This window comes from Theropithecus gelada, chromosome 20 (genome assembly GCF_003255815.1).
Source record: "Theropithecus gelada isolate Dixy chromosome 20, Tgel_1.0, whole genome shotgun sequence".
Taxonomy (NCBI): domain Eukaryota; kingdom Metazoa; phylum Chordata; class Mammalia; order Primates; family Cercopithecidae; genus Theropithecus; species Theropithecus gelada.
The window spans coordinates 5,907,180-5,921,799 of record NC_037688.1 but is presented as its reverse complement, the minus strand read 5'-3'; the positions used below and the strand labels follow the sequence as shown (position 1 = coordinate 5,921,799).

Sequence of the window (14,620 nt, the reverse complement as noted above, 5' to 3'; positions counted from 1 at the left end):
TTTTTGTATTTTTTAGTGGAGATGGGGTTTCACCGTGTTAGCCAGGATGGTCTTGATCTCCTGACCTTGTGATCCGCCCGCCTCGGCCTCCCAAAGTGCTGGGATTACAGGCAAGAGCCACTGTGCCCAGCCTCAAGTCAGTCATTTTTCTAAAAATTCTGGCTCTTCCATTGTATGCGCATTATTAGGTATGCTCAAAAGGCAGCATTTTAATTTTGCAACAGATCCAAACTTACACATCCCAATGACTGATGTCCTTCCCTTTAGCTAGTAGCTCCGTAAATCTACATCCTAACTATGATATTGTTCAAAGAAGTTTTGAAACTCCTAACTCAAATCTACCCTCAGAGTTTGTAAGATAATGTTTTAATCCAAATCCTAACTCAAATCTACCCTCAGAGTTTGTAAAATATTGTTTTCATTCAAATGAGGTCTGACTACAACGGTTAATAATTTGTATAATTTGGAAACTGACCTAAATAATATAAGAGGTCCAAACATTTAAGAACCATCAACTGCAGTAGTAGGAAAATCTAAAAGCAGCACTACTGGAAAAAGCAGTTTTCCAAGATGAGGATATTATGTAAATATTTAATTCTGGCCTATATGCCCAGCACTTGCTTTTTTTTTTTCCTATAGACAGAATCTTGCTCTGTCACCCAAGCTGGAGTGCAGTGATGTGATTATAGCTCACTGCAGCTTCAATCACCTGGGCTCAAGTAATCCTCCCGCTTCAGCATCATGAGTAGGTGGGACTACAGGCACATGCCACCAGGCCCAGCCACTTTAAAAAATTTTTTTTACTCAAAGCCCTTCATTTTTCTTGGATTCTTTAATCTTCCAAGACCTTCCGGCAATGATGCTAGTTCAGTTCAGCCCATGTTGGAACAATATGGGGCCTTCCCACTACTCTCTTTAATCCCCTTTTGTGAAAATCTACATTTAAAACTACCCATTTGGATATAGGTTTAGAATGCTTTGCAGTTTCAAAAGGCTTTCATATGCATACTTCATTTTACACCTCCTTTCACCCCATGAAGAAGGTAGTATTATTTCCTTATTACAAGTGAGTAAATGAGATTCAAAAAGGTAGAACATGTCCTGGTGGCTCATGCCTATAATCCCAGCACTTTGGGAGGCCAAGGCAAGTGGATTGCTTGGGCTCAGGAGTTCAAAACCAGCTTGAGCAACACGGCAAAACCCCATTTCTACCAAAAAAAAAAATAGCTGGACATGGTGGCACATGCCTGTAGTCCCAGACACTCAGGAGGCTGAGGTGGGAGGATCACTTGAACCTGGCAGGCAGAGGTTGCAGTGAGCCGAGATGGCACCACTGCACCAGCATGGGTAACAGAATGAGACCCTGTCTCAAAAAAATAAAAGTAGAACAACTTAGTTATACATGGTTACAAGAAAATTTAATAGAAATAAATTTAAGAAATCAATTTAAATTTAAAATTTAAAAGATAAATTTAATAAATTAAGAGTTCCTTAATTATATTTTAAGACAAATTTTACTTTTTTCCCATCACAATGGACAATAGGTTCCACTTGTACCTACAAGAATTATAAACATAGACCAGGCATGGTAGCTCATGCCTGTAATCCTAACACTTTGGGAGACTGAGGCAGGAGGATCACTTGAGCCCACAAGTTTGACACCAGTCTGGTCAACACAGGGAGACTACATCTGTACTTCATTTTTTGCTTTTTGAAACAGGGTCTCATTCTGTCACCCAGGCTGGAGTGTAGAGGCACAATCACGGCTCACTGCAGCCTAGACCTCTCCAGCTCAGACAATCCTCCCACCTCAGCATCCCCAAATAGCTAGGATTACAGGCATGTGCCACCATGCCTGGCTAATTTTTTCTTTTTTTTTTTGGTAGAGACAGGGTCTTCCTATGTTGCCGGGCTGTCTTGAACTCCCGGCCTCAAGTGATCTTCCTGCCTCGACCTTCCAAAGTGCTGAGATTACAGGCATGAGCCACTGTAGCCAGCCTCTCACTCTTTCTTAAAACTTCATTTCTAAATTCAAGAAATACCACTAGTGTATCATATAGCTTCCTTAAGAAGAGTCAATGAAGATTTAGGAAAATCTAATATAATAGATTAAATTTTAAAATTTTACCATTACCAGGTAATATTTCTTGAATGTCTAAGAATTCTAAGAATACAAATAGGTATAATGTATGGATGAAGAACTGATCCAACTTATGAAAGTGTGCACCTGTTATAAATAAGGCATTAATAGCTTGTTAGATAAATGCCAATGAAACTTAGCTGGGTTCTTACTGATAAGAAGCCAGCCAACAAAGAGGGGGACTGAGAAGTCGGCACTATGAGGAAATGAAGCCATGTACCCTGAAGAGTGTAAATCTGGAAGAAGGCTGGATGACCACCTTGAAATGCTTGAAAGGATATTGTATAGGCAGTGCTAAATTATGACCCTTTTCACTAAGAAAACAATGGGTCACTCAGGAGGCACTAAAAATGCAGTTAAACTAAGCAGAAAAACGCAGGGTGCCCTAGGTCAGCATGTCAGCCAAGTTCTACACTGCAGGACAAGTTCAAAGCTCCTCCTTTAAAAAGACTCCTACAGGTAACATGCCTGCACACTAATGTGCAGAAAGGGACTGTGCTACTCAAAACCACCAAGGAAGTGGCAGAGGTGAGTCAACATCTAACCCTGCCACTCTGTGTGGCAAAGAACGCTGGGAGCAAATTACTTCTGCTGCTCCTTGAAGGCTGCATCCAGTGTCACCTGGATGGTGTAAAGGAAACAAGAGACAGGAACAGAGCCCCTCATCTCGCCTCTGGGCTCCCATACGGAAAAGCAGGTAACTGGGGAAGGACAGATTTGTGCATGGAAACAGACTAATGCTATGGATAACTCAGTACTGGTATTATTAAAGCCTTTTTTTTCTTTTTTCTTTTTTTTTTTTTTTAAGTAGAGTGGTTTAAAGGCCATATTAGAGAAAAAAAAGACATTGGAAACTATTATCAAGGAATATGGTACAATCTTTCCACATAGGCTTTTTAAGTAGCAAACAATACTTCTAGGATAACTAGATGGTCTGATGAGTTCTTATAATGCCGGAATTCTATGAAGACTTTTCAATTTATGCTTTCTAATTTAAATGATTAAATTTTAAATCATCTAACCCTGCCACTCTGTGTAGCAAAGAACGCTGGGAGCAAATCACTTCTGCTGTTCCTTGAAGGTTGTGGCCAGTGTCACCTGGATGGTGTAAAGGAAACAAGAGACAGGAACAGAGCCCCTCTTCTCGCCTCTGGGCTACCATACGGAAAAGCAGGTAACTGGGGAAGGACAGATCTGTGCATGGAAACAGACTAATGCTATGGATAACTCAGTATTGGTATTATTAAAGCTTTTTTTTTTTTTTTTAAGTAGAGTGTTTTAAAGGCCATATTAGAGAAAAAAAGACATTGGAAATTATTACCAAGGAATGTGGTACAATCTTTCCACATAGGCTTTTTAAGTAGCAAACAATACTTCTAGGATAACTAGATGGTCTGATGAGTTCTTACAATGCCGGACTTCTATGAATACTTTTCAATGTATGTTTTCTAATTTAAATGATTAAATTTTAACATTGCTACTCAGTTAAAGGCAATAATATGAATATCGAGGATCAGATCACACAGTATCTGATTATTAGTGATTACTTTCAAGCAGGAGAACTGAAGATTGTTGTTTTGGAGGGATTTTCATAAAATAAATTAAAAACCTGAAGGGTATGGTGGCACTTGCCTATAGTGCCCAGCTACTCCAGAGGCCAAAGCAGGGGATAGCTGGAGTCCAGGAGTTCAAGACCAGCCTAGGCAACATAGTGAGACCCCATCGCTACAAAAAATTTAAAATTTAGCTGGGTGTAGTGGTGCACACCTGTAGTCCCAGCCACTCCAGAAGCTGAGGCAGGAGGATCACTTCAGCCCAGGAGTTCAAGGTTGCAGTGGGCTATGATCACGCCATTGCACTTCGGCCGAGGAGACAGAATGAGACTCTGTCTCAAAAAATAAATAAATGAATAAATAATAAAAATCCTCCAAAATCTTGCCAGAATAATACCAACAAATAGTGAAATTTAAAATGTGACTAAATCGACTTTTCAAGTTCACAGTGTGCCCATGGTTAATCAATACATATGTACAGTAGAAAGAAAACGCAAAGTCTAATCATGACCACGCTTGCCTAGACAGGGAACTACGTGCCTGGGCACAGAAGGCAAAAAAATTTGGGAAAAGTAAGCAGAAGGAGCAGGGTCACATGTTGGGAAACTGGAATCCAATACAATTTATCAAAGAGTACTGAAACTTGGAATGTGACCAGTTCCACTCAGGCAATAACCAAAGCAGGTCAGATGGGAGCCAAAATATTTTCCATGCTTGAGAAAATCAAGGCTTTTACAATATAAATGAATACTGGGCTGTTGTGGACGGTTTGTTGGTCTTTGTTGCTTTGTTTTGCTTTCTTTTAATGGGGGTGCGGGGGAGGTACCCATCTCCTTTGAGAACTGAAGAAAGCAAAGGATTTGCCTAAAAAAAAAAATGTACATAGTCACAAGATTTTGAGGGAAAACGAGGCATGTCTAACCCTCTGGAAATCCATTCAGAGTCAGGAACCCCTAATTTAAAAATGAGTGATAACTGCCAGGAAAAGAGAAGCTCTAAACTGAAAACACAACACCTCCAGTAGAGTTAGGAATAGAAGGCGGGTGCTTGGGAGGTGAGTTTGAAGATACTTGTTGAGAGTATACTACATACCAGCATTGTCCAATAAAAATATAATGTGGACCACATATAAAATTTTAGTGGCCACATTATAAAGGAAAAACGGCAGAAATCTTAACATTTTATTAACCCCAAGTACTCAAAACATTACCATTCCAACATTTAATCCATATAAAATGTATTAATCAAAAAGATTTTTCAAAATTTGGTGTGTACTGTACACTTACAGCACATTTAGGGTGACCAACCTCTTGGTTTCCCTGGGACGGAGGGGCTGACTTTCAATGCTAAAACAATCCCAGCAAACCAGGACAAATGGCAAATCTAGCAACTCAATTTGACAAGCCACATGCACTACACAGTACTGGACAGCACAGTCATCCATCAAGCATGGTGCAAAGCGGAATATACACATCATTCAATTTATTCTTCATAACATGCCTAAAAGATGGATGCTGTCAGTTTCCAAACTACAGGCTAAAAGACACAGAGGTTAAGGCTCTCACCCAAAGTCACACCAATAAGGCGACGGTACGGGGCAATACAGTAGTAAGCCTGGGGCCTAAGAAATGTTATGAGTGAAGGAGCAGAGGTGAGAAGCTAGGAAAGTTCCAGAAAGGGGGAACCAGCGAAAACGTGAGCACGAAAGGCCCTTTACAAAAGGAAACAGAAGTATTAGGGGGAGAAGAAAAAGGGTGACAAGGAGTATAGAAGGCACCCACGAATACTGCAGTTTAGGAATGAAACAAGAAAAAGTTAAAACTTACGGAGCAGAGAATGTCTCAGCGGATAAAAATAATGGGTGACAGAAAAGGGGAGGCGGATAGGAGGAAACGGCAGTGGGGAGAAAGGCGGAAAGTGAAGGCAGAGATCACCGGGGAGAAAGGGCCTGAAGAGTTAAAAGCATTGGCCTAGGAGGCTGAAGACCGAGGGCGAGGAATTGCGGGGCGGAAAGAGGATTCAAATTAAATCATTCAGAGCGGCAGGGAACCGAGTAGTTTCACCAGGTATCAGGCACTACTTCATGAACGATCTCATTCATGGTCATGGGGCAGGTATCTGTCATCCCCAGTTTGCATTTGATAGCACCAGAGAGGCGGAACCGAGCCGCGAAGGCCGCCCCGAACCGAGACTCGCGCTCAAGACAGGCCGTGGCCTGGGCCCGGGTCCCCGGAGGAGGCCGCGCCGCCCGCCGCCGCCGCGGGGGCAGCCAGGCCTACCTGTGCAGCGGCGGCAGGTCCTGCGCGTCGCTGGCGGGGTCAGGCGTGTTGGGGATGACGCCCAGGATGGTGCTCTGCAGCGACGTGCCCTTCAGCAGGCGGTTCCGCACGAGCTGCAGGTTGCGGGCCGAGTCCACGCTGGTGCGCATGGTGGAGCCGGGCAGCAGGACGCCCTCGTGGGTGAGCAGCAGCGGGAGGCGGCTGGGGATCTGGATGGGGCTCACTGATGACATGGTGGCAGCCGTTCGCACTGGGGGCTGTCAAAAGGAGCAAGACAGACAGCTGCCCGCGACCTGCTCCGCAGCGACCAAACCTCAGACCCGCCTCCGCGCCCCCGCTTCCGGCTACGCGGTACGGTCCGCCCCCGGGCCCAGAAGCCATCGCTTCGCGCTGCTCTCTTGCAGAGCCTCCCGATAAGATTTGCGGGTGGTACCTCTACGAAAAGAGGTGCACTCAAGCGTGCGGCGACCTTCGCCTCACTTACAGAGTATATTTGGAAGGATGATCTTATTTGAATTGTGTATACTTGAAGTGTGTTTAACTTTTTTCAATTTTTTTATATATACTTGAAGAGTTTTTAACTTTTGATTTGAGTTATTTATTTATTTATTTATTTAGAGACAGATTCTCGCTCTGTCGCCGAGGCTTGAGTGCAATGGCGCGATATCCGCGCCTTGCAGCCTCCGCCTCCCGGGTTCAAGCGTTTCTCCTGCCTCAGCCTCCTGAGTAGCTGGGATTACAGAGGCCGGCCAACACACCCAGCTAATTGTTGTGTTTTTAGTAGGGAGGGGATTTCACCATGTTGGCCAGGCTGGTCTCTAATTCCTGACCTCGAGTGAGGCCGGCCAACACACCCAGCTAATTGTTGTGTTTTTAGTAGGGAGGGGATTTCACCATGTTGGCCAGGCTGGTCTCTAATTCCTGACCTCGAGTGATCCGTCCACCTCGGCCTCCCAAAGTGCTGGAATTACAGGCGTGAGCCAACGTGCCCGGCCCGAATTGATTTTAGATGTACAAAACTACAGCAAAGAGTTCCTATATACCTTTCACCCAGTTTCGTCTGTTACCATCTTACATTATCATAGTTCAATTATCAAAACCAGAAAATTAACATTACTATCTTTTAACCGGTAGATCTTAACCAAATTTTGCCAGTTTTCCCACTAATGTACTTCACTGGATCTGGTCCAGGATCCAATATTCAGGATCCCACTCTTTATTTTGTTGTAAAATCTCCTGGGTGTTCTCTAATCTGTGGCAATTCCTCAATTTTTTTTTTTTCTTTAAAACCTTGATACTTTTATTGTATTTTTTTCTGTTTTTTATTTTATTTTATTTTTATTATACTTTAAGTTCTAGGCTATCCCTCCCCCCCCGCCCACCCTGTGTCCAAGTGTTCTCATTGTTCATTTCCCACCTGTGAGTGAGAACATGCGATGTTTGGTTTTTTTGTCCTTGCGATAGTTTGCTCAGAATGATGGTTTCCAGCTTTATCCATGTCCCTACAAAGGACATGAGCTCATCCTTTTTTATGGCTGCATAGTATTCCATGGTGTATATGTGCCACATTTTCTTAATCCAGTCTGTCATTTATGGACATTTGGGTTGGTTCCAAGTCTTTGCTATTGTGAATAGTGCCACAATAAACATATGTGTGCTTGTGTCTTTATAGCAGCATGATTTATAATCCTTTGGGTATATACCCAGTAGTGGGATGGCTGGGTCAAATGGTATTTCCAGTTCTAGTCACTTGAAGAATCACCACACTGTCTTCCACAATGGTTGAACTGGTTTACAGTCCCACCAACAGTGTAAAAGTGTTCCTATTTCTCCACAGCCTCTCCAGCACCTGTTGTTTCCTGACTTTTTAATGATTGCCATTCTCACTGGTGTGAGATGGTATCTCATTGTGGTTTTGATTTGCTTTTCTCTGATGGCCAGTGATAATGAGCAGTTTTTCGTGTGTCTATTGGCTGTATAAATGTCTTCTTTTGAAAAGTGTCTTTTCATGTCTTTTGCCCACTTTTTTATGGGATTGTTTGATTTTTTCTTATAAATTTGTTTAAGTTCTTTGTAGATTCTGGATATTAGCACTTTGTCAGATGGGTAGATTGCAAAAATTTTCTCCCATTTTGTAGGTTGCCTGTTCACTCTGATGGTAGTTTCTTTTGCTGTGCTCTTTAGTTTAATTAGATCCCATTTGTCAATTTTGGCTTTTGTTGCCATTGCTTTTGGTGTTTTAGTAATGAAGTCCTTGCCCATGCCTATGTACTGACTGGTATTGCCTAGGTTTTCTTCTAGGGTTTTTATGGTTTTAGGTCTAACATTTCAGTCTTTAATCCATCTTGAATTAATGTTTGTATAAGGTGTAAGGGAGGGATCCAGTTTTAGTTTTCTACATATGGCTAGCCAGTTTTCCCAGTACCATTTATTAAATAGGGAGTCCTTTCCCCATTTCTTGTTTCTGTCACGTTTGTCAGAGATCAGATGCTTGTAGATGTGTGGTGTTATTTCTGAGGGCTCTGTTCTGTTCCATTGGTCTTTATCTCTGTTTTGGTACCCATACCATGCTGTTTTGGTTACTGTAGCCTTGTAGTATAGTTTGAAGTCAGGTAGTGTGATGCCTCCAGCTTTGTTCTTTTGGCTTAGGATTGTCTTGGCAATGCAGGCTCTTTTTTGGTTCCATATGAACTTTAAAGTACATTTTTCCAATTCTATGAAGAAAGCCATTGGTAGCTTGATGGGGATGGCACTGAATCTATAAATTACCTTGGGCAGTATGGCCATTTTCACGATATTGATTCTTCCTATCCATGAGCATGGAATGTTCTTCCATTTGTGTCCTCTTTTATTTCATTGAGCAGTGGCAAAACCTTGATACTTTTAAAGGATACCAGTCAGTTATTTTGTAGAAGTTCATTCAATTCGAATTTATCTACTGTTTCTCATGATTAGATCAATGGTATGCATTTTGGGACCAAATACCATGAAAGAGATGTTGTGCACCGGATGCAGTGGCTCAAGCCTGTAATCCCAGCACTTTGGGAGGCCAAGGTGGGCAGATCATCTGAGGTCAGGAGTTTGAGACCAGCCTGGCTAACTTGGTGAAATCCCATTTCTACTAAAAATACAAAAAATTAGCTGGGCGTGGTGGTGCGTGCCTGTAATCCCAGCTACTTGGGAGGCTGAGGCAGGAGAATTGCTTGAACCCAGGAGGCAGAGGTTGCAGTGAGCCGAGATCAGGCCATTGCACTCTGGCTTGGGCATCAAGAGCGAAACTCTGTCTCAAAAAACAAAAAAAAGTGATGTTGTGGCCGTGTGATATATGACAGTGAAATGTCTTATTAATGATGGTTTGAATCTTGACTACTTGGTGAAGGTAGTATCTGCCAGATTTGTTCACTGTAAGTTACTATTTTTCTCTTTGTAATTAGTAAGTACTGCGTAAGGAGATAATTTTACATTTATTTATTTATTTTTCCTTCAACTTTTATTAGGCTGGTGCAAAAGTAATGGCAAGAAACTGAAATTACTTTTGCACCAACCTAATATTTTAAGTTCTGGGGTACATGTGCAGATGTGCAGGTTTGTTACATAGGCAAACATGTGCCATGGTGGTGTGCTGCACAGATCAATCCATAACCTAGGTATTAAGCCCAACAACCATTAGCTATTCTTCCCAATGCTCTGTCTTCCCCTACCCCTGCCCCAATCAGACTCCATTATGTTGTTCCCCCACCGTGTGACCATGTGATCTCATCCTTCGGCTTCCACTTCTAAGTGAGAACATACAGTGTTTGGGTTTCTGATCCTGTGTTAGTTTGCTGAGGGTAACAGCTTCCAGCTCCATCCATGTCCCTGCAGAGGACATAATCTCATTCCTTTTCATGGCTGCATAGTATTCCATGGTGTGTATGTACCATGTTTTCTTTATCCAGTCTATTGTTGATGGGCATTTAGGTTGATTCCATGTCTTCACTATTGTGAATAGTGCTGTAGTGAACTTACGTGTGCATGTATCTTTAAAATAAAGTGATTTATATTCCTTTGGGTATATACCCAGTAATGGGATTGCTGGGTCAAATGGTATTTCTGCTTCTAGATCTTTGAGGAATTGCCATACTGTCTTCCGCAATGGTTGAACTAATTTACATTGTCACTAACAGTGTAAAAGCATTCCTTTTTCTCTGCAATTTTGCCAGCATCTGTTGTTTCTTGACTTTTTAATAATTGCCATTCTGACTGGTGTGAGATGGCGTCTCACTGTGGTTTTGACTTGCATTTCTCTAATGATCAGTGCTGTTGAGCTTTTTTTCATGTTTGTTGGCCACATGAATATCTTCTTTTGAGAAGTGTCTGTTCATGTCCTTTGCCCAATGGGGTTGTTTGTTTTTTTTTTCTTGTAAATTTGTTTAAGTTCCTTGTAGACTCTGGATATTAGACCTTTGTCAGATGGATAGATTGCAAAATTTTTCTTCCATTCTGTAGGTTGTCTGTAGGTTGTCTGTTCACTCTGCTAGTAGTTTCTTTTGCTGTGCAGAAGCTCTTTAGTTTAATTAGATCCCATTTGTCAATTTTTGCTTTTGTTGCAATTGCTTTTGTGGTTTTCATCGTGACATGGTTGCCCGTGCCTATGTCCTGAATGGTATTACCTAGATTTTCTTCTAGAGGGGTATGTGTGTGTGTGTGTGTGTGTGTGTGTGTGTGTGTGAGACAGAGTCTCACTGTGTCGCCCAGGCTGGAGTGCAGTGGCGTGATCTCGGCTCACTGCAAGCTCCGCCTCCTGGGTTCACGCTGTTCTCCTGCCTCAGCCTCCCGAGTAGCTGGGACTACACGCACCTGCCACCATGCCCAGGTAATTTTTTGTATTTTTGGTAGAAATGGGGGTTTCACCATGTTAGCCAGGATGGTCTCAATCTCCTGAACTTGTGATCCACCCGCCTCGGCCTCCCAAAGTGCTGGGATTACAGGCGTGAGCCACGGCGCCTGGCCTAGTTTTTAATGGATTCTAATCCAATAATTTTATGGGTTTTTTTTTTTTTTTTTGCTTGAATTGTTTTGGATTTGACCATTTCTGCATGTTGAAATTTGACTTGGGTTTGGCCTTAGGTTGCAGATGGAATATTTTCTCCAATAAGAAATAAGAAGTCCAGCAGTGCTTTCAGAATTCCAGAAGGAACTGAAAGTCCATTCATATCAAGAGTTATTTGTTGAGGGACTTCTCGGTGCCAGGCCCTGAGCTAACTGCAGAGGGGTAGACAGGTCCCAAAACAAGGTCCTACTCTCAAGCATCACTCAGCCAGGGAAACAGACCCATAGAAATCCGAGTATGAGGTAGGGCAGACAGAACTGTGTGTTTATATGTGTGCAACAGATAAGGGAAAGAGAAATCAGGTTGCTAGGTGCTGTGGGAGAGACACACAAATAGAAACTTGGAAGCTCCTACCTAAAGCTCTTTGTCTGACAGGATCCCACCTTCTTTCATTCATTCACTGAACATCATTTTCACATTGCTTAATGTTCATTTCAATAAACATTCACTGAAAATGTTTTTTGAACACCTATGATATGCTGGACACTATTCTAGGTAATGGGGTATAGATCAGGGAATAAGACAAACCAGATTTCTGCTTTCAGGAAGCTGACATTCTAGTGGGAAAAACAAACAATAAGCAAGGGAAGAAATAAGGAAAATATTTCTGGATACTAATAAGCCTTTTAGATGGTCAGAGAAGGCCTCTGAAAAGACGACATTTGAACTGAGGCCTGCACTATGAGAAAGCATAGATCAATGCAAAGATTAGGGGGTAGGGGTCAAGGACACAGTTAAAAAGCAGCACTTGCAAAGACCCTGTGGCTAGAATGAATTTATGGTGTTTGAGGAACCTGTTCTTGGAATGTCTGAGCTTGGGACCTAGTGGCTCCAGTTGCAATAAGGTGGGCAGAGTCCGATTATAGAGGGCTATGTAGGCTCTGGTAAAGAGTTTGGGTCTTAATCTAAACCTGATGGAAGCCATGGGAGAGATTAAGTTGAGGAATAACATTATCTAGCTTATGTTTTCAAAAGTTCATTTTGGCTGCAATGTGGAGAATGGAATATAAGGATTTAAGATCAAAAGCAGGGAGGCCAGTCAGGAGGTGGATGCAGCTGTCCAGGCGACAAGTGATGACTTAGAATAGGAGCAGGCACTGTCAAGCTTTTTTTGATTGTAGCTTCAAGAGAATATGCTGATGGATTGGACATGAAGATTTAAGGCAAAACAGTTGACAAGGATTATCCTAGGTTGGGGCCTAAGCCACCAGGGCCTGGAGAGAGGTTGAGCCAGTAGCTGAAGATCCTAGATATAATGAGGGTCTCGATCACTTCTCTGGATATATACAATGTACCCACCCTGTGACAGACTCTGGGGGTGATACAGAGATAAAACATATGTGGCCCAGATTCGCAAGCGCTTACCTTTTCATCAAGGGTCTCTCCAAGGGTAAGAGGGGAGGGGCTGCATTCATTCAGACTTCCAGAGTTTTAACAAAGAACTTCTAAAACCAGCTTACAAACTTTATGGTATATTTTTGAAACACTAATGTTTAATACTTTTAACCCACTTATGCCGGAGGTTGCCATTTTTTTTGGATTTTTGCAATCAGACCTTGGTGATGACCTTGAGTAGTAAGATAGAAATAACTTTCACATGTTTAGCATTCCCATAATGGAACACTAGGCATAAATGGCCTAACACATACATGTGCCCCAACAACCACAATAAACAAAACTGTATAAATGTTCTGTTCACATAATAATGGCTGGATTTAGTTTTTAAAATACAAATTCATGCTGCTCTATAGAAGATGTGGTGTGGTGCGGGAACAGGCCCAAGTTTAACCTGCCTGCTTGATGAAAACCCTCTTTCAATCCTGTCACTATATCTCCGGATTGGGATGTGTCAGCCCACTTGGGAGAACACCAAGAATTTAAATGTGAAATCTTTTGTGACTGTGCGACTTTCCTAGCTCCTTTTTTGACAGACTCTGCATGTACTTCATTCATTTATCCATCGAATATTTGCTACGCATGTACTATGTGCTGGGCACTCTTCTAGATCTCAGGACACATCTGTGAACACAAGGTCCCTGGTTTCAAAGAGCTTACATTCTAATGAGGTATGCAGAAAACAAATAAGCCAACAAGGAAAGAAATGGCAATTTCAGAATGTGATGAGTAAAGGAAGTAGATTAGGAGAATATGCAGAAGGTGATGTGGAGAGAGGGGATCTGGGAAGGTTACTCTGAGGAAGTGGCATTTGAGTAGAGTCCTGAATGTCAAGAATGAACCAGCTCTGCAAGGAGGTGGGAGGAGAATATTCTTGGCAGATATTAGGACTTGTGCAAAGATCAAGGTGAGAGGATCATCCTAGCTTCTGAAATTGAGGAGAAGGTCAGATACTGAGATGTGGGGATTCTTCAGTCAACAAGATGCCCTCCTGAAGCTATTGGAACTAACAGAAGGATATAAACCTAAGAGCAGAGAAAGTTAAATAGCACAGGGTGAGGTACAGGAGGAGTAAGATCTAATCACTTAAACTTCTTTAGGGCCCATCTGGCAGGTGCTTCTGGCTCCTTGCCCTGGACATTTCCTTAGCCACTGATGTGCCTTCTGGTCTTGGACACTAGACCCTGCTGTGTAAGAATAAGGAAATAAATCAGCTCCTTCAGAAAGCCCTTGATACAGGTTACCCTGCTCCATTGGCTCCCCTCCTGTTCAAAGTCTGTTTCACCATATGCAAGCAACCCACGTCCAAATCAAATTTGTCATCCTGACCTTTGCCTCTGGGGATTGGGAAAACACAGGGCTGGAAGCATCTGTTGTTTCCTCTCTGTTTTATTCCCAGTCATGTCCTGGTTTCCATTCTTACTACAATGATGGTCTTACACTAATTAGAGTGAATAAACTCCAGCTCCATTTTCTTCCAGAAAGAGAATTGGGAGGCCAGGGAACTTTTCCGGAACTGCCAAAGAAAGTTCTGGAGGGAATTCCCCGGTCAGTCCAGGAAGTGGAGATGGGCCTCATGGAACTGGAAGGAGGCCCAAGCTAATGTGTGGCTGAGCTCAAGCTCGTTTGCTTGGGACGAGCGACTGATGTTCTGCAAGCATAACTATTACATGTTTGCATTTTCTTAATTTTCATTGGGTTTCATTTTCCATGTTGTTAGTTTCCTGGATGAATCTTGAATAGGAAAGAGTCACATTATGTGCTGGGCACTCTTCTAGATCCAAAGACACATCTGTGAACAAGACAGACAAGGTCCCTGGTTTCAAAGAGCTTACATTTTAATGAGGTATGCAGAAAACAAATAAGCCATAGAGGAAAGAAATGGCAATTTCAGAATGTGATGAGTAACCCTCGTTGCATCTCTTTGCATCTCTAGTTGTGAAACTTTCATTACCTCTCTTTGCAGGTGTATTTGAATAAACCAGGTTGGCAAATCATACTATAGCTGAGAGGTGAGAGAAAATCTAATTTCTTTACTTGGTCTTTACAAATCTGGTCTTCCTCATGATCCCCCACTTGCTGGTTAATGAGGAAAAAATAAATGTTTTGGCTTATCAGTTTAAGATCTTGTTTGAGCCAATAATTTAAATAATTTTATTAA

At 42.2% G+C, this 14,620-nt stretch overlaps 2 protein-coding genes across 7 annotated transcripts in view; one reads left to right on the top strand and one right to left on the bottom strand.

Moving 5' to 3' along the window:
• The window catches only part of LONP2 (lon peptidase 2, peroxisomal), a 125,523-nt gene extending 119,096 nt beyond the window's left edge, over positions 1-6,427 (bottom strand). For all 3 annotated transcript variants that reach the window (XM_025369572.1, XM_025369573.1, XM_025369574.1), the window contains exon 1: positions 5,973-6,427. In XM_025369572.1, coding sequence (XP_025225357.1) covers positions 5,973-6,205 — 233 coding nt within the window. In that variant the 5' untranslated portion in view covers positions 6,206-6,427. The remainder of the gene's footprint in view (positions 1-5,972) is intronic.
• ABCC11 (ATP binding cassette subfamily C member 11) overlaps positions 2,588-14,620 on the top strand; it is a 78,971-nt gene continuing 66,938 nt past the window's right edge. For 2 of the 4 annotated variants that reach the window (XM_025369571.1, XM_025369568.1), the window contains exon 1: positions 14,426-14,471. The gene's annotated coding sequence lies outside the window, so the exon portion shown is untranslated. Of the gene's footprint in view, positions 2,669-3,227; positions 3,315-14,425; positions 14,472-14,620 lie in introns of those variants that run through there. The other 2 variants (XM_025369570.1, XM_025369569.1) reach the window with 2 other exon arrangements.